The sequence below is a fragment of the Adiantum capillus-veneris genome, chromosome 23 (assembly GCF_014529385.1).
Source record: "Adiantum capillus-veneris isolate H3 chromosome 23, ASM1452938v2, whole genome shotgun sequence".
NCBI lineage: Eukaryota > Viridiplantae > Streptophyta > Polypodiopsida > Polypodiales > Pteridaceae > Adiantum > Adiantum capillus-veneris.
The window spans coordinates 100,861,793-100,886,065 of NC_140953.1; the positions used below are offsets into that span (position 1 = coordinate 100,861,793).

The 24,273-nt window shown below is 44.0% G+C and overlaps 1 protein-coding gene across 2 annotated transcripts in view; it reads left to right on the forward strand.

Annotated features, from left to right (window-relative positions):
• Nucleotides 1-334: 334 nt before the first annotated feature.
• Nucleotides 335-24,273, forward strand: part of LOC147428242 (Protein kinase superfamily protein) — a 77,058-nt gene continuing 53,119 nt past the window's right edge. The window contains exons 1-4 of one of the 2 annotated variants that reach the window (XM_086496658.1): nt 335-560; nt 2,039-2,126; nt 2,471-2,663; nt 2,757-2,798. In XM_086496658.1, coding sequence (XP_086352784.1) covers nt 470-560; nt 2,039-2,126; nt 2,471-2,663; nt 2,757-2,798 — 414 coding nt within the window. In that variant the 5' untranslated portion in view covers nt 335-469. Of the gene's footprint in view, nt 561-2,038; nt 2,127-2,470; nt 2,664-2,756; nt 2,799-24,273 lie in introns of those variants that run through there. The other variant, XM_086496659.1, reaches the window with a different exon arrangement.

Consider the following 24,273-nt stretch of genomic DNA (forward strand, 5'->3'; position numbering starts at 1 on the left):
GAGAGTCCTCTTATCCTACAATATTCTAAACATCGAGGCTACCATTCATTCTTTGAGTGGAGAATCTCCACCAAAATCTTCCACACATCCCTTCCCAATCACGCTGTGTGTTTTATTTGAGCTATCACCCAATCCTATCAGCTAAAGACACATTATCTTGCCTACAGAGTCTTTGTAATGAGCATCTTCTATTTCTTTCAGCCAACGAAAAACCTGCATTTAAAAAAAATTAACCTTCCATTTTTCATGAGCAAAAAGGGGAGACATCACTAACCCCTTACCCCTCAAAAAAAGATCTTGAACACCTAAGGTACAAGATAAGCTACAACTGTGCTAAAACCCCTTCTAATTCCACGTACATGCCTTGCATGACATGGCCGCTGCAAGTTTTGCCAAGCACAGGCACACAGAAAGTGAGCACCTGACGTGGTAAGGCAAGTTTTAGCCTTGTCGCGTATGAATCACGGCGATGGCCGTCGCTGTGTTTCACCTCGTAGCGCGCTCTCAAAGGTTTTCCTTCGCGCATTTACGTCTCCTTTCTGGGAGGCTGCATTTTGCAGGTATTATGGATTCCTTCCTCTTGTATTTGGTTGTTCCATTGTGCGGTTGCTTGGCCGAAATTAGTGTAGAAGTGCTATTCCGGCATTTGTAAGATATGTTATCTCTCTCGTTGGTTAAGACTTCTTGTTGTCAAGTATTGTGGTCAATACAACAGGCACCTTTTAGTAGTTGGTCTGTGCATCGATTTGAAGTAAAGGTGCTTCAAAGAGGTGTGGATCAAGCCAGGTGAATAAGCAGCTCTAGAGTCTAGGATAAACACAGACATTTCTCTAGCTGCAATATTGTTTTTCCTGCATTTATGCACGGATTCAAGGCGACACCTTTTTCCCTTCTAAACTTTCATTGGTTGAACAAGCTGGTTTGGAGTCTTCTGTTCAGAAAGAATGTGATCAGATTTATGGAAAAATTTCTGTTGCTCTTGCTGAAAGCAGCAGTAACTCTGAGCACCTGCTTGTGAATGTACTGGATTACAAGCTACTTCAAGTGGGATATTTGTGTTCTTTGCAGCTGCCTTGAAAGGCCTTTGATGACCTTTTTTTATACGGTAATCTGCATGGAGCTGAAGGTTTGGGATAACATGGTACTTTATTTTTAGTTCTTATGCGTTGGAGCTACCCAATCTTGTTTGTTGTACGTGTTTTTAGCACGTGCCTCTAATGCTTTTTGGACTCTGAAGGCTCGATTTAATAAGCTTTTGAAGGCATTTATGCCTTACCCTTGAGGTTGTAAATTTCAAAGCTGGATCCTGCTGATAAACTACCATTAAAAACAGTCCTGAATTACTAGAAGTCAGTACTGAAGTGAGTGAGCTGTCTAGTGTTGCAAGTCACTTGTGTTCCATGTGAAGTACCAGAAAAAGAGGTTGATCACACCTTATTTTGAGGGGTGCAGAACGCTGGCAATGGAACATGTATCAGAGGAACCAACATTGTTTATTTTGCTTTCGCAAGCTGTGCATCTGAGGATTGTAGGATTAAACACCTGCTCCCTGGGCCCCTAGGTGAATAGACTCTGTAGATGAGTAAGTTGAAGGTGCTTGACAGGGCAAGTTGCACAGGGATCCTAGTTGATTTGATCAAGATTTTTTCTGCATTTTCTAAAGCAACAATGTCAAAGGAGGCATACTGCTTCTTCTTTCATAAGTGACAATGTTATAATGCTCCTTATTTCATGTATCCATTGCCTCCTCAAGATGCGTGACTTTGTTGAGGATTAACTTTGTGTTTCACTGGCTTGACTGGTTGTACAGACATAAAAACTTCATGATTAGGTGGAGAACTGTGCTTGTGTTAAAGTTTTCTATGGAAGTCCTGTGAAAAAGCTTCTTTTTTTTCTCAGTGAAACCATAGGGATTGGTTTAGATAAGTTGTACTGTAGACTGGGTGCAATATGTTTTCTTAAAGGTGATAAGTGTGTTTCAGACTCTCTTGTAGCAGCGAGTAGCTGAAGATTTTCCTTTGTTCTCATGGTGTTGCAGAACCTTGGCGGCCTTACAGAAGTAAATTTGGAAAGGGAGAAGCATTTCATGGTTATACTCCTGTCACATCGTACCATGAATTCAAAATGTGAGTACAAATCATGATACAAAACTGAAAGTTAGATAGGCCACATGATGAGGTGCTAGATCATGGCTGCCACAGCCTATGATGAGCGTATATATAGAAAGGATTATGGCGCACGAAGGTTTGCGATGTTATCTTTATTGATACATGTTCTTCTTGTCCTGTAGAAACATATTATGTGTAATGTCTTTCAATATACAGAAATTTTTATTGTGCTCTGCATATTTTGTTGTCGCTTTGGGTCAGTGTTGTTCTTGTGCTCAGAGAGTTTTTAGAAGGAGTGCAAGCAATTAATTGGTAGGATAAAGAGATGTGAGAGTGTTTAAGCATTTGATTGTTTCTGCCAGATTATCACCTTTCGTTAGAACCTTTACTCAGAATGTCCACACACAGCATGCTGAACTTATCGAAACCCCTACAAAATTCTTCACTTTTCGTCCCTTTCTGGTGATGTATAGAGCCGCATACATCATGGCAGAAGTGATCATGTTGAGTGCTTGGCACTTCCTTCTGAAGGATACACACAAGCGTGCCGAAAGGGTATGACAAAAAAGCTATATGATTTGTAGAGTTTTGGTAAGTCAAATGGCACAAGCTCTCTTTCTTATTTCTGCAAGCCTGTTTTGATGGCAGTTGCGTCGATGTTTAATTCGATTGGGGCCATTCTATATCAAGGTAATTGATCAGTTTGTGATTTATATGTAACTTTTGCTCAGTCTTCTGGTCAGAAAATGCAGCAATCATTTGCATAAACATATCAACTTCCACCCTTCTTCTTTTAAACAACTTTTACAGATTTTTGACCTGGATGTGAATCAGAGGCATTATATATAGTAGCTGTTTCCATTGATTAGGTGAAACGTTATCCTCCCAAATTCATAGTTCTCTTGTTTGTGACAAATGTTGGCAAGTTCAGAGTCTCTTGACTTCAATTCACACCAAGCCTCATTTCCTTGGTGTGGGAGGCGAGTCTACTAGTTGGTGAACCGTGTGCTCATTTGAGGGCTCTTATCTAGAGATTATTTTTCGGCCCTTTAAAGCAGTGAGACAATCAACCAGTTAGATTTCAATTGATGCTCTCTGAGGGCTTCATGGCCCCATTTGTCCGTTATTTTTTCTCAAATAGGGTATTCTCTAATCACCACACTTGTTCTTGAATCCCTCTGGTTGCTCTCTCTATATTGGTGGTTTAGGGCACTCACTGTTATAGGTAGGAGCTTGAACAACTTGAGTGAAAGTTCTATGGTGGCTGTTCCATTTTAGTCATTAGTCATTACAATATGGAAGTGGTCACCAAGCGCACCTCGTGTGGTACGAGAGCTTGACCAGCAAAGGAACGAGGTGTGATGCTTGGGCGAATGCTCTCAAGTAAGACCAAGTTAAATTTTATTTAGAGTCTTTTAGGATTGAATTGAATGGACTAAAGCCTCAATCCATGGGTAGAATATACTCGATTTGCCAAAGAGAGGTTGGAAGGTGACACAATACATCCTTGACAAGGATGTTGGGGTCGAGTCATGCACATCAACTTGTCTTCAATTTCTCTCTCTTCAGGTTTCTGGGAGTCATGTTCTCCACCGGGGAGACACAAAAAAATAACAAATTGTAACAATATCAGTCTTTGTAAATAACTAATTTATTTACCAAAAATAATTATTTACTTAGTTGTGTGTGCATCGGAATAAAACTCGTAGTTCTAGGGTCTTAGGTGTGCCCAAATGCGGGCTGGAACACCTCAGGGAAACGCTAGCAAAAAATTACCTTGAAGGCTTGCCTTCATAAGGAGTAGACAATAGCCTCAAGTTTTAGGCTCAAAAAAATTACGCGCGTCAGTGCGAGCATAGGAATGAGATGGGGTCCTTAGAACATTGATCGTAAGGCCTTCGTTAATTATTAATAAGGCCTTGGGATAAGCAAGTTAAATTAATCTTAATTATTTGTGCTTGCGCAAATGGCCGGACATGTGTGAACAGGCAATGCGGGAGCAGTGGCGATGCGGTACTGCTTTGGAAACCTTTAATGTTCTCATGGGTAGAATTACTGTTAGCATTTGTGAGTTAGTTGCACATTTATTTAAGTGACTTGTACACTTTTAAAACTTAAAAGATAGAATGGTTTTCAAATTTTAAAGTATGCGTGCCAAGTGGCACGCATACTCATGCAAGCTCTCTCTCTCAACTCCCTCATCTCCTAGCACCCCCTCTTCCTCCAATCTTTATAAGAGCAGTGCCTCCCTCTCTTGGGAGGTTGGCAGTGCTCCTACTCCCCCTAGTGTGAGTATGCTCTACGCGATGGAGCTCTCCAGTAGAGCTTGAGAGCAGCCCCTTATGACATACGTGGTAGCTTTGAGCTCCCATTGTCTAGAGCAAGGGCTCTCATAGCCATAGCCACTTTCTTGAGAAGTTTCATCGCGAGAAGTTGCAGCAAACGCTCTCTTTCTAGAGCGTAGTGGCTGTAAATTCTCTGTTTTCAGCCCTTAATCATCTCAAATAGGGGGGATTTCAGCGAAGCACCCATAGAATCTCAGTCTTCTCTATTTAGCCTACTCCTATACAAAGTTTGGTGCAATTCCATTACGAAAAAGGCCTCCGTTTCGGCATTGGAACGTGCACAGGTAAGAATTTCAGGTTATGTGCAGAAAATTACAGCAAGCGTATGTGTGCGTTATGCGTGTTTCTTCCTTGTGTTCATTGCAGGTGTCACGAGACCGGGCATTGCGTGCCAACGGAAAGAACAGACTGAAGGACTTTTAGCACTTCAATAACAACTAACTGAGAGAGAGAGAGAGAGAGAGAGAGAGAGAGAGAGAGAGCGACACAGAGTGGCGGAGTTCCACGCGCATTGGCCCCAAACCTTGGCTTCCCTTTCGGTATTTCTTTATATTGCTTGAACTCTATACATCACTGGTACTCCATCATCTTCACCTCATGCGGAGCATGCCAGAGAATGAGCCCTTGGCTCATATTTAAAGGCTCTTGGCCTATGAAAAGCAGTTTGCATGAAAAGCTATATACTCAAAAGCATTTGGTCCAAAAGCAGATGCCCAAAAGTTGCCAGCGCAAAAGCAAAAATTTGTACAGGTTTGCCACGTCAGCAATCAACGTAAAACACGAAAATCCGTACAAATCTGCCACGTTAGTATGTCAGCATAAAACTTGGAAATCCATACAACTCTGCCAGTGCAAAATTCGAAAATACGTACAATTCTGTCGGCACAAAATCTGGAACTCCGTATTGCTGCCACATCATCAACTTGCCACGCAATTGAATGTGTGTGTGTGTGGGGTTGCTTTTAATGTCTTTGGGTCACTTGGGTCCCATAAGTTGGCGAGATATACAGGAAGCTATGCACCAGGAGCCAGGACGGCCACTAGATGAACTCACTCAGATACTGATAGACGCTCCATGATGCAGCATCAGAAGCATACCCCCACAACAAGCCTACACGGAGACGATCTAGAAAAATGCCCCAGAACAGTTGGTATGATGAGGAGTATAGAGAGATGATGATCAAGTTACAGAGAGAAGTGCTCATGGGTATTACCACACATAGACAACCATGGATTATCTTTCGCCGCCTAGTGCGACGAAAGAAAAGGGCTTATTTATCCCAGCTAGAGCAAGATCTACATCACTTATTTATAAGTCAGGACTCGGGTGAAGCATGGAGGCTATTCCACGAACATTCACCACCACCAGCGGTCACCTTGATTGAGACATGCCCGGAGACATGTTCTTTCTTTACTGCCGAGAGGGTAAGGAAAGCTATTGACAGGATGAAGACAAGGAGAGCACATGATCATGATGCTCTGGTAGCAGAGCACTTCATCCATGCCAGAGATATGCTTGCAGAGCTCCTTGCTATGATGTTTAATCGAGCCATGTATGAAGGCGACATGTTCTTTCTTTACTGCCCGGAGGTAAGGAAAGCTATTGACAGGATGAAGACAAGGAGAGCACATGATCATGATGGTTTGGTAGCAGAGCACTTCATCCATGCTAGAGATATGCTTGCAGAGCTCTTGGCTATGATGTTTAATCGAGCCATGTATGAAGGCTTCCCCGAGACTTGGAATATGTCCACGATTGTGCCTATTTTCAAGTCAGGAGATCCCATGATTCCCGGGAATTATCGCACCATCATGGTTGGTCACACAGTAGCTAGGCTGTATGCATCCATTCTTGAACAGGAGCTGAGTAGATGGGCAGAGCGAGAGGGCATAAGAGCACTAGGACAAGCCGGTTTCAGGAGAGGTTTCTCCACTTTTGACCAGATTCTGACACTCAGAGCTATTATTGAGGAGGGTAGACACCATGGCAAGAGGATCTATTGTAGCTTTGTGGATTTCCGCAAAGCTTTTGACACAGTGCCGAGAGCCAGACTTATACGCAGATTACAAGACATGGGTGTGCCTACAGAGCTGATTTGGGGGATTCTGGCTCTATACAGGACAGTGATGGGGCGGGTACGCACCACTGAGGGAATGTTTGACATGGTTTTCTCCACTATTGGAGTAAAGCAGGGATGCCCCCTATCCCCGACTCTTTTGGGTGTATGTGGATGAGTTTTCGGACTATGTAGAGCGTCAGGGGGACAAGGGGGCTCAGCTAGCAGGGACATGGATTCTGCTGTTACTATATGTTGATGATATTGTGTTGATTTTTGACTCTCCAGAGGGGATGCAACGTCATTTGGATGCTCTGCATACATTTGCTCGTGACAATGGATTGTCAGTCAATTTGGGGAAAACCAAGCTTATAGTGTTCAACACCACACCACAGTGGGTCAGGAGGTCGGCACCCACATTTATGTATGGCCAGGAGACTGTGGAGTACAGAGATGCATATACTTATCTTGGGGTAGTCTTCGGTGGACCGGTGTTTTCACTAAGGAGAGCATCAGAGACTAGACTGACGAGAGCATATGCAGCTTTGGGAGGACTGGAGAGGATGGGTTTGCAGGTTCAGTTTCAGGAACCGCGAACAAAGCTTTGGCTCTTTGACACTCTAGTGACTCCAGCTATGCTCTATGGAGTTCAGGACCCTTGGTAGACCACCATGGGAGATCTGGCAACACAGATGGATGGAGATGTACGGAAAGGCCTCTAGTCTCTATGATTGCTCGGATGATTCGGGCTAAGGCCTCAGTACCACATGAGATTATCCGAGCCGAGCTAGCCCCCCCCCCCCCTCCTCGTGGTGGAGGCATTGACGAGATCAGTTTCCTTTATGCACGGTCTATGGAATCTCCCCAGGGAGAGATACACTCCGCTTGTCCTCGAGTCATCTCGACAACTAGCTCTACAAGGCGATACAGCATGTTGGTATGGACAGATGACAACATGATTTCAGTCGCATGGTCTCAACATGGATAGATTACCTCCGCTTCAATACTTCCTGGATGCACCCTCCCTATCTCTCACACGAACAGAGATCACCAGACTCATACGTCAGGAGCTGATTCAGCTAAAGACAAGGAGCATATGGATACAGCCGACACAGGAGTTAGGCACGAAGATGGCTTTCTACAGAGAGCATCTTCTCCAACTCACGGAGGACGGCTTGTGACTAGGCCTGCATACATGGACACACTTATCTCATGGGATAAGATGCGCTATTGGACAGATACGCACATCCTCACATCGGCTCCAAATCGAGACTGGCCAATTTCGAGGGGTGCCGGCAGGAGCTAGGATATGGCACCTATATAACTTAGAGCCAGAGACAAAGCTGCACTACACGTCACTGCCCGGCATACTATGAGATACGCGGCCGCTTCCACTGCCTGTTCAGAGAAGGGTTAGGAACTTTTTCTAGAGTCATGAGATACAAGGATCAGAGGTGTCTCGGATTGTTCCTGCTAGAGCTGCGCAGATATAGGGAGAGCTTGCCGAGGACATCAAAGGAAAGACAGTCTCAGAGACGAATCACACATTTCTTTACACCAGCCAGAGGAGAGCCAACGGAGCAGTCATTACAGCAGATCTCAGAGCCTACTCATACTAGAGGTACACTGCCTGTAATGTGCAGCGGAATGAATGTTGTATTTTCTCAAGATTAGTGATCTTTTATTGGTTGGACTGTTTCGGGGCTGAAATGGACTGTTTTACTGCTGTCTTAAGGGCTGAAAATGATGGCTTTGTCGGGGTTCCTGCTGAAGGTGAAAACGCTGATGTGCTTGCACCATAAGGCTGCGTTTTAGGCTGATTTGTACCTGTTGGAAAAACGCTGCAAAAACGCTGAAGGGGCTGATGTCTTGCTGCGTTTTGAGGCTGAAATCGCTGAAGAATTGCAAGGGGAGCTAGCGTTAGCAAAAGCTTGGTGCTGCTGCTGGTAAAGGGTGGAAATGCCAGGCAAGTGGGGACATGGATGGCGATGGGGCTGATTCTGGGAAAAACGCCAAGAAGGGTGAGAGGTATGGCGATGGTAATGCTTGAAAAACGCTAGGGGGTGCTGAGGTGGGGGTACTGCTGAGAAGTTGCTTGTTGAGCGGGAAGCTCCTGCTGCCTCTTCTGCCTAACTTGGGTTTGCTTATATATTAACTTAGCAAAATTGCCCTACCTACTTTTGTTGGAAAGTCACTTAAAAATAATAAGTGAAAATAACCAAAATAGGAAAATAGGCTAAATGCATTAGAAAATTCCCGTGACTGAAGCTATAATGGATTCTGATGGGAATTCCGATGATCATGCTGTGTGCAACCGGAGGATATGCATCTATGCTAAGTGATTGGGCATGCACGGTCTACAATAGACTCACAAAAGTGCTAGATCACTGCTAATCTAGACTTGACTGAACTGACTGAACCTTGCTGTGGTGTAGCTTGTCCACGGACACATAGGGTTGGGATGTGTCACGTGACATCCCCTCCTTTTCAAAGTGAGGTACTGTTATGGCGTCGAGGGAGATCGCCAACAGCATCCGGAATTCTGGAAGGACTCCTCGCCGGCCCACTCTGATGTGTGGGTCGTGCGGTACTTGAACTTCATAAAGGTCTGCAACGCTTGCTTCTTTGGGCCGTGCCGAAAGCGACACAAAGTCTTCTGTGGCTCCTTCCTTGCTTCAACTTCGTCTAGAGTCCTGCTTCTTTCGTCTTCAAGAATCTCCATGGCTAAAAATTCCTGAAACCATCTCCAACACAAAACCATGAACATACCCATTCCATGTAAAGTGAAGGAAAAAAATCTTGTCTTCTCTAAAGACCGTGTATGCAATGTAGATGAACATGGAGACGGAGTGACAACCCATTCATCAAAAACATGCAAACAATGCGGTCGAATCTTTTTTGTATGATTGAAATCAATCAATTGTGGAAAATCCCCATGGAAATGCCCATGCTTGGTGCTCATACTATCATGTGCTCTTTCGGAAACTGTGTCATGCCAAGGAAGAGACATGGAATGTGACTACTTGACATACAAACTTTTCAGCTTTTCATGAACAATCCGCATACATTCGTGCTCATCCATGAGAGAAACGTGCTCAACATACAATATGTCATGCCTAGGAAAAGGGATCACATAACGATGTTGACTAAAATACAGGAAACCTTCACGAATGAAACACTCGAACAATGCGTGCGTATCAATCATGCGAACACATAATACTTCCTGTGATGGTTCTTTGGACCAAGGCTCGAGAGCCAAGATCGATTCGTCTTGAATGATCGAATCGTCCTGTGGGGGTTCTTTGGACCTCGACTCGAAAGCCAAGATTGGATCTTCGTGAGTGATCGAATCTACAACGAGGTTAGCTTCGCTAGGAAAAGCATCCACTAACACATCATCCTTGTGAACAATCACATCATCTTCATGCAATTCATCATGCTTGTCTTTTTCATGCAAATCATCATGCGAATCATTATCCTTCAAATCATCATGCTTCTCATAATCATGCAAGTTCTATGTGTCATGCTGTGGAGAAAAAGAGACTGAGAGAGTCTCCTTATCTCGAATCCTTTCAATCTTGTCCTGCATATTAGCAATGAGAGATGGAGAATGAACAATGTCCACTCCATGAAAGACAGTAGGAGAATCATTGTCGGCATGGAGAGTTATAGTGTTAGCCGCAAATTTTATGAGAGCATCATAATCACGAAACCATCGAATGCCCAAAATCATATCACATCCTGAGAGAGGAGAAACAACAAATCTTCTAGTGAAGGCAGTCTGTTGAATTGCAAACAATACATCAAGGCACTCCTCCGTGATGAGAGCGTCCATACCAGGACGAAAGCCAGAGACTCGATAGGAGATCTCGGACTAACTTTGAGGCGGGCTCTCTCAACAAGAGAGGAACTGATCACATCATGCATACTACCTGGGTCAAACAATATGACAAAATGGTGCCCCGACGTACGACCATAACATTTAATGAGAGAATCATCAATGGGAGGGTCGTGAGAAACTTTGGGCACACCCGTGTTATCATTCATTGCATTGACAGATATAGTGGTTGCTGTGGGTTCTTTAGATTCATTCGATTCAAGCTTAGGACATGTTCTTTTTATGTGACCCTTAATGTGACAATGAAAACAACGACCTTCCTTAGAATAAGTGCTTTGTTCTTTCGAAGTGATGTATCCTCCTACAATTCCTCGTGCTACCTTTTCATATGGAGTAAGCTTAGGTTTAGCAGTTGTGTTAGCCTTACCCTTAGATTCATTGGAAGAATTCTTTGATGAGATACTGTTAGTAGATTGGTTAGAAGAGTTATCATTCTTACCATTCTTATCGTTCTTACCGTTCTGAGGGTTCTGAGAAGTCTGCGAGGTACTTGTGGAAGTCTTGTTCTCCTTAGGCTTTCCCTTGTTGTGCTTCATCTCCTGTGCGAGAGCAATCGCTACCGCCTTGTTGAGATCGATTGCAACCGGAGGATATGCATCTATATGCTAAGTGACTGGGCATGCACGGTCTATGAATAGACTCACAAAAGTGCCAGATCACTGCTAATCTAGACTTGACTGAATTGACTAAACCCTGCTGTGGTGTAGCTTGTCCACGGACACATAGGGTTGGGATGTGTCACGTGACACTGCTTGGAATTGGAGCTGATCTCTTGAGACAGCTAATTCCAGTGTTGAAGGATTTCAGCTACTAGTGTGGAAAGATTTTAAACAGTAGACTAGACAGAAATCAGAGACTAGACTGAATTGTGGATATTGAAATAAGAGTCAGACTTGTAGACTGGAATAAAGTTCAGATTCAGATTCAGATTTAGATTTAGAAGACTGTTGAGAAGTAAGTATCACTGAAATATATACCATGATTGAGATTACAACGAATATGATTACAGAGAAAAAGTATAGCCAATAATATTGCCACTGATGCTCAAATGCAATTATAGCCCAAAGCGCTAATACAAGTGATTACAATTGCCAACCCGATATCAATGTAATGGGCCCTATTTATATACTTAGGTTTTATTGTAGTAATTACTCTAGTAATTACTAAGTGATTCGCTGCCCATCTTCTAAGAACACGTTTCCACATGGTGACTATCCAGCCGTCTACATCCTTCCCTTCTTTCTTGAATTTTGACAAGATTCCAAAATTTTTGAAAAATTCTCTTGTTTGATTCTGATGTGGGATTGAAAAATCCATTGTCTGGTTTTGATGTATTGTCAGAGTCTGACATTGAGAAGATGGTGAAGGATGCAGAGCTCTAGAAAGATCATAGATTGCGAGAGGCAGTTGAAAAGGCCAAGGTGGAGCTGTCACCTCTCCCTGCCTGCTGAGAAGAAAAGTCGCCTCTGAATTCTGAGATAGAACTACCTAGTATCCTTCCATTGGACCGTCTTCCTTTTGCCTTTGCTCTTTGACCGGGTTGGTGCCTGAGAAGTTCCAGCATCAGCATTCTCCTTCTGAATCAGTCGGTAAATGCCCTCCTGCTCAAGCTGATCCCGCCGGTCTGTGGTCATCTCTACCTCATAAGGTGTGAGAGAATGATAGGTTTTGGTGTCAAGATCATAGAGTGTACGCCTGCCCTTGCTCAGTCTGGTTCTGGCCAGTTTATGACAATGCGAAGCAGTATGGATCCATCCTTCTAGAAGAGGCTGATTTGTTTTGACGCGAGCTTCGAAAAGAATCTCAGCCATCTCCCTGTACTACAGTGCCAGACCCGGCTTTGCTGCAATGTCTTTCTCAGGCAGTTTGGAAGATTCGACCGTGAGTTGTAGTAACTGATTAGTAATCCTAGTCAATCCTTTGACCTGAATCTTTCACTGGCCCATACACAGCTGAATCCTGTGTAGCTCTTCCTTCATTGCTTGGATGTCATTGATTTGAAGAGCATCATTGAGCAATGTCTGCCAAGTCTTCCATTCCATAGTTGATCGCTCATACCAATCCCGAAGCTCATCAGTTATTTTGAAATATGTGAGTCGATCAAGTGGTTCTTGATGTTGAGGATACAGCGCTGGAAAGAATCTTGGCAACTTAGTTTCTCTTGCTGGAACAACATACAAGAGAATTGGAGAATCAGACACAAATTCAGGACTGCCTGGTTTTCTTGTTGCATCATCTTCCTAGTAATTCTTACTAGCTTGAATAGAGTTCGGAGAGCAGTTGCCTGTGCTCCCACTGACATTCGTGTTTGAGGTCCTCTGCTAGTGGCTGTCTGGTCCTCCAGGATGGCTTTCTCTCTGGTCCAAAACACCTCTGGCAGTTTGCAGTTGTACCAAAACATCCTTAAGTTGGACCCTAACGTCCTTCATACAGCGGTAAGTTGGTTTGTTACCCAACAAAAGTTCCAGTTCTAGAGCTAAAGGCTGACAATCTGCAGTAGACTGTCTTTGCTAGTGCGGGTTTACCACTTTCTCATCAGCATTGAGTATCCATTCCGGAACTCGTTCCAACAGCTGAACTGTACTGGGATGCGCAGGTAGTCTACAAGCTTCTTTATCATGGAAAGCAGCAGATTTTCAATGTTCTATCATTTCCCTGGCTCCCACATATAGTCTTTGGAACCTTTCTAAATCAGTCCAGAGAGCATCATCCTCCAGATACTGTCTGGTGATGGAGGCGTGTTGATGTCTCAGTTGCTTATTCAAGGTAATGAGCTGCAGTGAATGCTGAAGATCATTCACTAGTCCTTCATCCTGAACCGTCATTTTCCCTTTAGCCTCTCTGCTGTGATGGGACTGATCCGTGGGCTGATTCTCAGTGTTACTGGGCTGTTGCTCTTCAGTCTGCTGATGACCCGACTGGTGCTCTGTTTCCTGTCCTTCCTGCTGTCCCTCAGTCTGGTCTGGTTGGTCTGGTTGTGACTAGCCGCCTTCATCTGGCCCTGTCCCACCAGTACCAGGTCCTGGGGGTGGAGATGGTGGTGGGGCATCATCATCATCCTTTGTATGTCCAGCCTCTTCATCATCCTCCTCCTGATCAGCTTCATCTTCTTCATCTTCTCCTTTCTCATCCGGGGAAGTCTGTTGCTCAATATAATCCATTATGGCTTGGTTCATCAGAGCATTATTGAACTCACCCATCTTGTCCTGCAAATCACTCTGCAAACTTTCCATTAAGGACTTTAAATTTTCTAAGTCAAAAACAGCATTGCTTGCGGGGTTTAAAATTTCAGACAAGCTATTGTAGATGTATCTGTCAGTCAGCGAACGCTTCAGAGCTGTGTGGTGTATTAGCAACTTCCTGAATTCTGCCCGCTTCATTCTAAGCCCCGTTTCAGCTCGCTCGGCAGCTCTCAGTGCCTCATTCCTTTGACTCTTCATGATCATAATTTCAGACTCAGCCTTGGCTAGCTTTTTGTTCAACAACTTCTGATCTCTTTCTGATTGAGCTTCCAATACCCTGTGTTGTATGTTCTGCATTTCTTGGGCTTTCTGGAGTGTTGCAATCTGATGCTGTGCTTCTGCCAAGTCAGCCTTGAGCTTATTGATCTCGTCTTCTGATCCAGCAGCCTCCACCAATTGTCCCCTACAGCTGACAATGGTATTCCAAGAAGACTGTATCAGTACTGAACATCTGTCTTTGACCGTGGTTGGATCAGAATCGACAGGTTCATATATTGCCACAGGAGCCACATAGGGTAGAGTCGCATAATCCGTTTTGGTGAGCAAGAGATGCCCTCTCAATTACTGAGTTTGCATTTGCTGCAACTTATCCTTTTTAACCACTTGCAGAGGGTTTCCAGAAGTGGCAGGAACTGTTTCAGACAACGTTGAGGTCGTTGGACCTTTCCCTTTATCCAGTTGATTCTTGCCTTTGTCTCCTGATTGGTCTGGTACCTTCACCTCAGTGACTGGCTTTACCTGATCTTTCCCAGATCGAGTAGCAACTGTATGTTTGACAACTGACTGATTAGGTACAGTTTTCTCAGTGCTTGCCGCCTTAACTTGGCTTTCGATTTGCTTCAAGAATTCACTGCTTTTTGTCAGTGTGATTCTTGGTTTCTTTGAACTGCCAGCTTCCTCTGCAGTGGCTTTCCTTTTCAGGTCATTGGAAATCGTTTGACTGTCCGTTTCCTCGTCGTCTGAGGACAGTTCAATTTCTTTGGTTCAGAAATGGGCTGCTCACTCCATGCCTGCTTTACCTGCTCATTAACATCTGCAGCAGTAGCCCAATACAGAAATTGCCAAACATACCATGCCTTGAAAACAGTTTGAGATTTCAATTTGGCAGTCTGTTGGAGTACATTATGCGAGAGTATTTGACACAGGTTGATATGGACTTGTGGCTCCAGTATCTTGGCCAACATCATAGCAAATAATTTCTCGGACACATACGTTGGGTTATTCTTAAGACTGACTGCTTCGGCGACAAACCTGTAAGCAGCGGAGGCTTCGAGTTCTGCTACTGGAACTCCTTGAGCACTTGCCTTGCGCTTCTTTCTAGCTGTTTCGTCCTCCTTTAGAGCAGTACTTATTTGCTGTGCAGTTGCCACAGACGGTTTGGGCTCATTAGGCATCCGAAATGCAAATGCAATGGCTTTTGGTGTCACTGACACCTTCCTATTATTTATCACAGCACTGTTAGTTTCAGCATCAAAGGGATCAAGAACTTGCTTAATAATATCTGCCTGAAAAGCAATCCTTGTGGCTTGCAACACAACTCGCAAATCCCAGAGTTGTAGCAAAGTCATTGCATGATCAGTAAAGACATATCTTTGGATTTTACTGTATGAAAGAACAGGAAGGCTTGCCTTTGCCTCATCAACTATAGCCTGGGTTTCTTCAAGAGTTTCCTGCATCTTCTATGAGCGTCTCCTTCTACCCATACACTGTGAGGTCGACGACGATGAAACAGGCGAAGGCGAAGAGGACTTACTTGTGTTAAAGCCGTTTCCTGGTGTCGTTGGTAAGGCTGTCTGACAGTGAACTGTCTCGTCAGAGGTCGAAGTTTGCGGTTGTAGTGAAGAAACCTCGGAGCTCGGCGATGGCGAATGGTTGACAGGAAAAAAGCGTCGCACAGGAGATTTATGAGAAAAAATGCTAACTCTCCTGACTGTTATACGTGTTCGCGCCATAAAAGCTCCACCACTCGCCGCTCCTAGACTTGTGTGCGCCGTTGCTGTCGTGGCAAACATGCATTGGACAAGACTGCAACCCATCCTTGTAATAATTATCACTGGCTCTGAACTGATTCCCACTCTGGCTGGATCATACTGGTACTGGTTCCTAAATCAGCATGATCTGATTCTTCCGGTACTGGTTCTGAAGCTGGAACTGGTTGCACATGGAAAAGACCAAAAATATCTGATTCTGGTATCTCTTGATCAACAACCTCCAGTTCCTTAGTGACTTCTTCTAACCCAGTTTCTCTGGTCTCTGAATAATAAAGTTTGATCTTTGCTCCATTATATACTCCCGGCAACATCAGTCCAGATAAGTCTTTTAATCTGATTGTGCCATTGGGGAAGACCCAATCAACCTCAAAAGGGCGTGCCCAGGCAATCTTCAAATTCGGCTTCTTTGGACCCAATTTAGACTGATATAGAAGCACTAAGTCTCCTTTTTGGAATTCTCGGACTTTAATTCGGCGATCATGCCAGTGCTTCCTTCTTTGTTGAACAATTTCCTGTTCCAATATAGCTCTTTGCTTGAGTTCATCTAACTGCATCAATTCATCCAGTCTTTTCTTAAGATTATGGTTGAAGTCCAGTCCATACTTTACAGCCATTCTCAGACTGGGAATTACAAACTCCATAGGAACCACAGCTTCAGTACCATACACCATTCTGAATGGTGTCATTCGAGTAGTTACCTTATAAGCTGTCCTATAAGCCCATAGAGCAGTTTGAAGCTTCAAATCCCATTGGTCTGGTTTCTTTTGCACCATCTTAGTGAAAATAGTCTTAATTGTCTTATTGCTACTTTCAGCCTGTCCATTGCATCTGGGATAGTAAGGAGTAGATTTCCGATGCTTGACTGAAAGCATATCCAATAGGATTTCCATAGTGTCATTGATGAAATGTGTCCCTTGATCGGTCACAATTTTCACTGGACATCCATATCGGGGCAGACAATATTCTCAAACAGAAACCTTGCAGTTGACTTGGCTGTGTTGTCAGGAAGAGCTTTAGCTTCAACCCACTTGGTAACATAACATGTAGCCATCACAATGTACTTATTCTTCCCGGGGGTCACCTTTTTAAAAGGTCCCATAAAATCCAGTCCCCATTTCATGAATACTCCCAATGGTTGTATTGGCATTAAGGGAGTCATGTTTGCAGCTGTTGGTCGGCCCATTCTTTGGCATATGTCACAAGTTTTACAAAAGCTTCTGACATCAGCAATCATTGTTTGCCACCACAGACCTGCTTGCAGAATCTTCTTGTAGGTCACTTCGTTGGAAAAGTGTCCACCAGACTCTGCATTATGCGCTTCTAAGATAACTTGCATTCTTCCCTCCATAGGGACACATCTCCGAAGTATACCATCCACACCCAATCGATAAAGTACTCCCCCAATGATGGTAAATTTCAAGCTTTTTATGATCAGAGTTTTCTTCTGATTCTGTTTCCAATCCTCTGGAAAGGCACCTTGGGAAAGGAATTGATAAATATCATACCATTCAGGATCCACTGATTCTTCTGCTTCTAACTGAAATAAATCAGCATCCACTGGTTCATCGCTCAGAGGTGATTTTGAATATTCTCTTGCACTTCTGGAAAGATAGTCAGCTCCACAGTGGTTTCGACCAGGCTTATGGAAAATTCTGAATTCAAATTCCATAAGGAACATCATCCATCTTATCAGCCTGCCTTGAATAATAACTTTGTTAATCAGAAACAGAAGAGCTTGATGATCCACATAAAAATGGAATAACTTCCCCAATAAGTAATGCCTGAACTTCGTAGCGCTAAAAACCATTCCGAGGGCTTCTCTTTCAGTAGTCGTATAGCCTTGTTCAGCCTGACTGAATCTCTGACTAGCAAAATAGATTGGATAGTCTGCTCTGCCATCTGGCTGAGCTAATATTGCCCCCATTGCCAATCCTGAAGCATCTACGTGTGCATGAAAAATAATATCCCAATTCGGCTGCCTGAGGACTGGTTTACTGGTAATGGCTTTTTTCAAATTTTGAAACTCTCCTCACACTCAGCTGTCCAATTGAACTTACTGGTCTTCTTTGTAAGCTCATATAGTGGTACTGCTTGAGAAGCAAACTTGTGTACAAATCTTCTATAGAAATTCACATACCCCAAGAAAGAACTCAACTCAGAAGCAGTTCTAGGTGCTTTAGCTTGTTGGACACATTGTATTTTGTCATTGGCCATTTCTATTCCATTGCGGGAAACCACATGTCCCAGTAGCTGTCCCTTCCAAACCAGAAATACTGATTTAAATGGATTCAAGCAAATCCTTTTCTCCTGACAGCGTTTAAAAACCATCTCTAAGAATAGAAGGTGCTGTTCCTCAGCTGAATAGACAGTGAAGTCATCCATGAAAATGGCGAGGAACCGATGAAGAAATTTATTAAACATCTCCATCATACACTGCTGAAAAGTAGTTGGTGCATTGCACAGGCCAAAAGGCATCACAAGATACATGAATGCTCCCCACTTAGTGATGAAAGTGGTCTTGGTCCTATCTTCAAGAGCAATCTGTAACTGGTTATAGCGGCTATAACCATCCATGAAGCTATACATCTCATATCCTGCGATCTCATCAAGCAACATATCAGTAAAAGGTAAGGGAAATGGATCCTTAATGGTCTGAGCATTTAGTTTCCTATAGTCGACACAAACCCTTAATTTCCCATTCTTCTTAAGAACGATGACTATTGGAAATAACCAATCACTACTTGCTACTTCCGTAATGAACCCAGCCTTGAGAAGATTATCAATCTCCTCCTTGACTTTCTTTGCATAGTTGGGGTTCATCCGGTATCTTTGCAATCTGACTGGCCTAGCTTCCGGTTCAGTGGTATTCGGTGCTGACAGACTTCAGGATCTACTCCCTTCAAATCTGTATGTTCCCAGGCAAATACATCTTTATAGTTCTGGAACATTTTCCTTGCCTTTTCCTTCATTGGCGGTTTGAGGTGCTTGTTGACTTTGATCATTTTGGGATTTTCCTCTGATCTCAGGTTCCACTCCTCTACTTCCTGATCATCTGGAAGCAACCAATTTGGTCCTCCTCCTTTTCGTTTGGTCGAGTCTTCAGCGTAGTCCCAAGAAGGTCCATTCATCTCTGAATCATTATTCTGATTCAATGGATACTCTTCAGAACATACTGATTCTTCTATTTTACCAGTATCAGCTGGTTCCTCTATTCTTCCAGTTAGCTGAACGGTTCTTTCCCCTGTATTGATTTCAGTAAACTGATCAGGGAATTGTCTCTTCTGCTTGTCAGCTTGTTCTTTGTTTAGTAGGACTGCATTCAAATCAATTTCTGCCAAAGGAAAGATGTTCATAGCTGCTAGCATTCGCTCAATTTTCTTAGCTCGGTATTTTTGACACAACTCCTTCGGCCTCAGTTCCTTTTTCCAGCTCCTGGTGTTGTTGGTCTGGATTTTGATTCTGCCACTGGCCCCTTCTATGGTTAAAGTCTGGTTTGCGTGGTCATGAACAACATGTGTTGTTCTTAACCATGGGCGGCCTAATAGCATTCCATATGCTCCCTATACATCCAAGACTAGGAAACTAGTTTTGAATTTCTCCCTCCCAACTCTTATCTGCATGTTTTCAATCATGCCTGTCGCTTGTACGACTCGATGATCTGCCATTCTTACTTTGAATGGTGCTGGTTTCATGTTAGTGATACCCATTCTTTGCTGAAGATGGGCTCCCATTATGTTGACTCCTGTTCCTCCATCTAGTATGACGCTTGAGAGAGGTTCCCACTGCTTCCTGACCTTGTAATCTACCTGAATAAGTGGAACTTCATCATCCCGGACAACCGTCAGGTCCACTGTTCTGGCCTTTGTCCTAGTCTTCCTGCGTTGTCTGATAAAGTTGGCCACCTCAGGTAAGGTCTTTCTTATATTCTCCAGCTCTACAGTTAGCTTCTGGATTCTATCACAAATTTTCACCTGAATTTCCTCTCGCTCTTGGTCAGACTGATTGTAAGAGCTTGAAGAACTAGTGTCTTCACACTGTCATTCTTCTTTATCAGTACTACTCTTTCCTTCCACTCCCATTTCATCAGCTAGTCCATGTACTACAGCCAGCATGGTCTCTGTCATGGCCGGTACTGATTGATCTTTATCAGTCGATTGGGCTGGTATCTTCTGAATGACCCTAGCCTCGGAACTTTTTGGCTGCTCTGGCAGCTTCTTAGCTAAATCCTCTGTGATTTTAGTAGCTAGTTTCCGTTGCTCTTGCCACTCATCTACCACCTTTTCTTTACCTTTGGCCTTCCAAACTTTCCTTTGTTGGGCCCACTTGCTGCTGTTAGGATTAGCTGGTACTTCTGAAACGTCTTGAATTTCTTCAATGATCACTCCCTTGCTCCTGGTAACTACTCTGACTACTTTGACTGGGACTGGCTCTGGTGCCTTAGCCTCAGTAGCAGTCGTTACTGGTGCATCTGGACATTGGGCTGCAAAATGACCATACTTCCCACAGGTGTAGCAATTCATGCTCCTGGTCTGGAAGTTGCCTCTTCCTCTTCCTCTGCCCATTCCTTGTTGGTATCTGCCACGTCCTTGACCAGTACCACTGGTACCTGGTCCCTCTTCTTGGGCTACTTTGATTGGCTCTGCCTTTACTGGTTCAGTGTAGGCAACCACTGATAGATCCTTTCCTTTCTTAAAATGGTGAATTCTGATGCCACAATTATTCCATAGGTGACCAAAGGCCTTGCAATAGGTACATTGTGGGCATTCCGTGGAGATGTGGTCCTTGGATTTACATCTTGAACACCAAGTCTCCATCTTCCGGACCGGCTGTCTTGTGTGGCTAATCTTTGCAATCTGCCTAGCCATTTCTTCAATTTTCTTGGTCCATGATCTTTTCTTAGATTTTTCCTTTGTCCATTCATTCGAGCTGCTCTCGGAGCTGTTGGACGTTGCACTGGAATCAGAAGTTTCAGTAGCCGAACTACTGCTACTGGTCCTTCGCTTCTTGTGGCTCTTTTCTTTCTTAGCCTGCTGTTCCAGGTTTAATGCTCACTGGACCAAATCATTGAATTTCTTTGTAGGGGCTGGTACTTCTTGTTCTCTCAGCTTTTTGCTTCTGAATCCATTCAGAAACCATGCCCTCAATCTCTTCTCAGACGGTGATTCTTGCAACTGCCTGGTGAGTTCTTTGATCTTCTCGACATAGATGCGGACTGACAAATTCTTCTGTTTGATCTGATCCAATTCACAGAGAATATCCTCATCTCCTCGATTGTCGGAATATTCCAATCTGAAGGCCTTAAGTAATTTATTATATGATCTCAACTGGCATGCAGGGTAATGGTAATACCATTTCCTTGCTGCTTCCTTCAAGGTTTGTGGAAAGTATTCCCCCCAATCATCTTCATCAATGTTTTTTAGTTCAGCATACTGCTCGAAAGCTTGTATGTGAACATTAGGATCATCCTTTTTCCCTCCTTTGAATATGGGAAAGGAAATCTTCAGGGAAGCGGTGTAATCATTTCGATTACTGTTGATCCCGCCAGTTCTCTTCTTGGCTGCAGAATGACGCTTGGGAGCTTTCTTGCAATTGTCAGTGTCAGCATCCCAATCAATCTCTGTCTCTGTCTCAGTATCAGTATCTTCTCTGTTTTGTCTGCTAGAAGTACGGTGACTTCCCTTTCTGCCTTTGATATGCTCATCTTTCTGGCGAGACTGAGAAGTCTTGGAACTCTTTGCCTTTCGTGCCTCCGGTTCTACCTGTCTGCGTCGAGAATGACTGGAGTGCTGTGAGTCCTGCGCCTCATCAGCCTGACTATGCTCCTCCTGAGCCTCAGTGTCAGTCATTTTCTGTTGCTTGGGGTCAGACTCTCTTCCTGACTCCTCAGGAATGGGGTCCACACGATTGGTAGATTTCCGGCCACGATTGGATTTTGGTGCCATTGCTGAAAGCTTCAACTGGGAGAAGAGTCTTTCAGTCAACGAGCTTCAGCTCGAGCCACCGTGATCGCCAAAATGGAATTGGAGCTGATCTCTTGAGACAGCTAATTCCAGTGTTGAAGGATTTCAGCTACTAGTGTGGAAAGATTTCAAACAGCAGACTAGACAGAAATCAGAGACTAGACTGAATTGTGGATACTGAAATAAGAGTCAGACTTGTAGACTGGAATAAAGTTCAGATTCAGATTCAGATTCAGAAGACTGTTGAGAAGTAAGTATCACTGAAATATATACCATGATTGAGATTACAGCGAATATGATTACAGAGAAAAAGTATAGCCAATAATATTGCCACTGATGCTCAGATGCAATTATAGCCCAAAGCGCTAATACAAGTGATTACAATTGCCAACCCGATATCAATGTAATGGGCTCTATTTATATACTTCGGGTTTACTGTAGTAATTACTCTAGTAATTACTAAGTGATTCGTTGCCAATCTTCTAAGAACACGTTCCCACATGGTAACTATCCAGCCGTCTACACTGCTTGATCGAGCCACGGAGCTTGGCAGACCGAGACGTCCATGACCTGGGGGGGTCTCCCACTACTGACGAAGTGAAACCGGCCTGTTCAATCCAAAAAGGGCGGTAGACTTTACTTCAAACCTTGATTTAGCTTTCACCCATTATTAGTCGTCTATTATACCTGCGCTATAGTGACACAAGAGAGGGGAATGGGATACAGATGCTAGAATGCACCTGTATGAGAAGACCGACACCAGATTGGCCCCTAACTTAGGCGCCCCTTTCGGTATTTCTTTATTGTTCAAAAGAGGGAATAAACGCTGTGGTTCCCTACAAGCTGCCCCGCACAAACTCGGCTGAATTTCCACTGTTCCAGCCCGATTTCGGCAGCATAACTGTACTAGAACCCTTCACAGTCAGTATTCCCACGCATTGACTGACTTTCCCGACGCATACGGGCACTTTACAAAACCTGGCGAGAATCTGCAGCACGCTGAATTCTCTGTTTTCAGCCCTGAAAATGCGCCAGATCACTTGTACAGCGGTCCCCTTGCGCCCCGAACCTCCTGGGGGTATTAGGGTCCGTTTAGGGCCAAAACCCTAAACCTGCAAAAATACACAGCAGGCTGTAATTTACTGTTTCGGGCTCCGTTTCGCATGCCGGTCGCATCCGTAGCAAGTCCTCGAGCTCCCGCACCTGTAGGGCTACTTGCCCTTTGAATCGGACGAGATTTCTGGCGTGAAACCTCTCCGAATTCACCTGTACCTGCGGGGGATTAGCCGCTAGCTAATCCAGTACCTGTGCAAGAGGCTCTTGCCTCGGCAATCGCGCATGAACCCACACAACTGTACATTGGTCAAATGAAGAGCCCACTAGAGGGGCATAACATACTGCCAAAGGGGAGAGAGAGGGCAGTGCGTAGCGTGCAGGGCATCACTCCTGGCACCGCACTGTGCATAAGAGGGAAAGCAAGCACTCCATAGCTCTTAACCTGTGACAGAGACTTGCAAAATGAGCCTCCCAGCTATAAATCACGTTTTTGCCTTCTCTATAAGTAGTAAACTGGCCTCAGAGTGCCAAGTGTCACTCATTTGTGCATTTTCCCGCTTTAGACCCTCGGGTCTAAAAATATCTCACCTGCATCCTCTGTTGACTTGGCCACAGAGTAACAAAATGATCCCCATGTCAAACTGCACGTAATGACGCGAAGACATTTTCAGGTCCCAAAATAGCAGTTCCCTAAATTTTAGGAGATGCTGCCATTGTATCTTTCTAGGTCATCCGACCCTCTTTGTACACTGCGGCCACATCCAGAACTGAAATGTAGCCTCTGTAGCAAAGGATTCCACTTTGGCTAGTCAATGACCCCACTTGGCTAACCATAGTCCTTGTCCAACCTTAGTGCTCTCTTGCCCTCAGGCCTGGACTCCCTCTGGACAGTTCCACACTAGCTATGCAATGCAGGGCAGTTAGATTTCCCGAGGGGTGTTTCCAAAAAGTGAAAGTAAATAGATAATAAGAAAGAAATCAACAAAAAGGATAGATAGTAGTCACACGTTGGTGACATACCCCCCTCTTGAAATCTCAAACGTCCTCGTTTGCATCTATGTCGTACATGCTTACTGTCAACACTGATGTATTCAACACCTGTCGACACATATACGACACATACATGCTCACTGTCAACCTTGGTGTATTCAACACCTCGTCGACTCATGTATTGCCTGCGTGTGAACCCTGTCCCAATGACATAGTGGTAGCTTCGCACTGTGCCATTGCTTTGAGTCACTAACTTTCCAATGACAAAATGGTAGCTGCACATTTTGCCACTGTCTTATAGTACACGTTGGATCCCGTAACACTTTCGAGCATACCTAAACCGACAGCTTAAGAATGCAGTTACACATGTACTCTTCAATAGAAGCAATCATTGTATCCTTGACAAACTGACAAGAAATACTCACTTCTATAGCACTAACCAAACTTTTGGACATTCCATAAGAGCAATTGCCAAACTGACAATCTGTACAGCTCTAACATTTATGTAACAGGTATTTGATTTGAGCTCACTTTAAATACCATGTACATCATTTGTTTCAGAAGCCATTGTCACACTGACAATCCATGTAGCTTTGAAACTCAAGGGGTCAAGGTAGGTTGCAAAT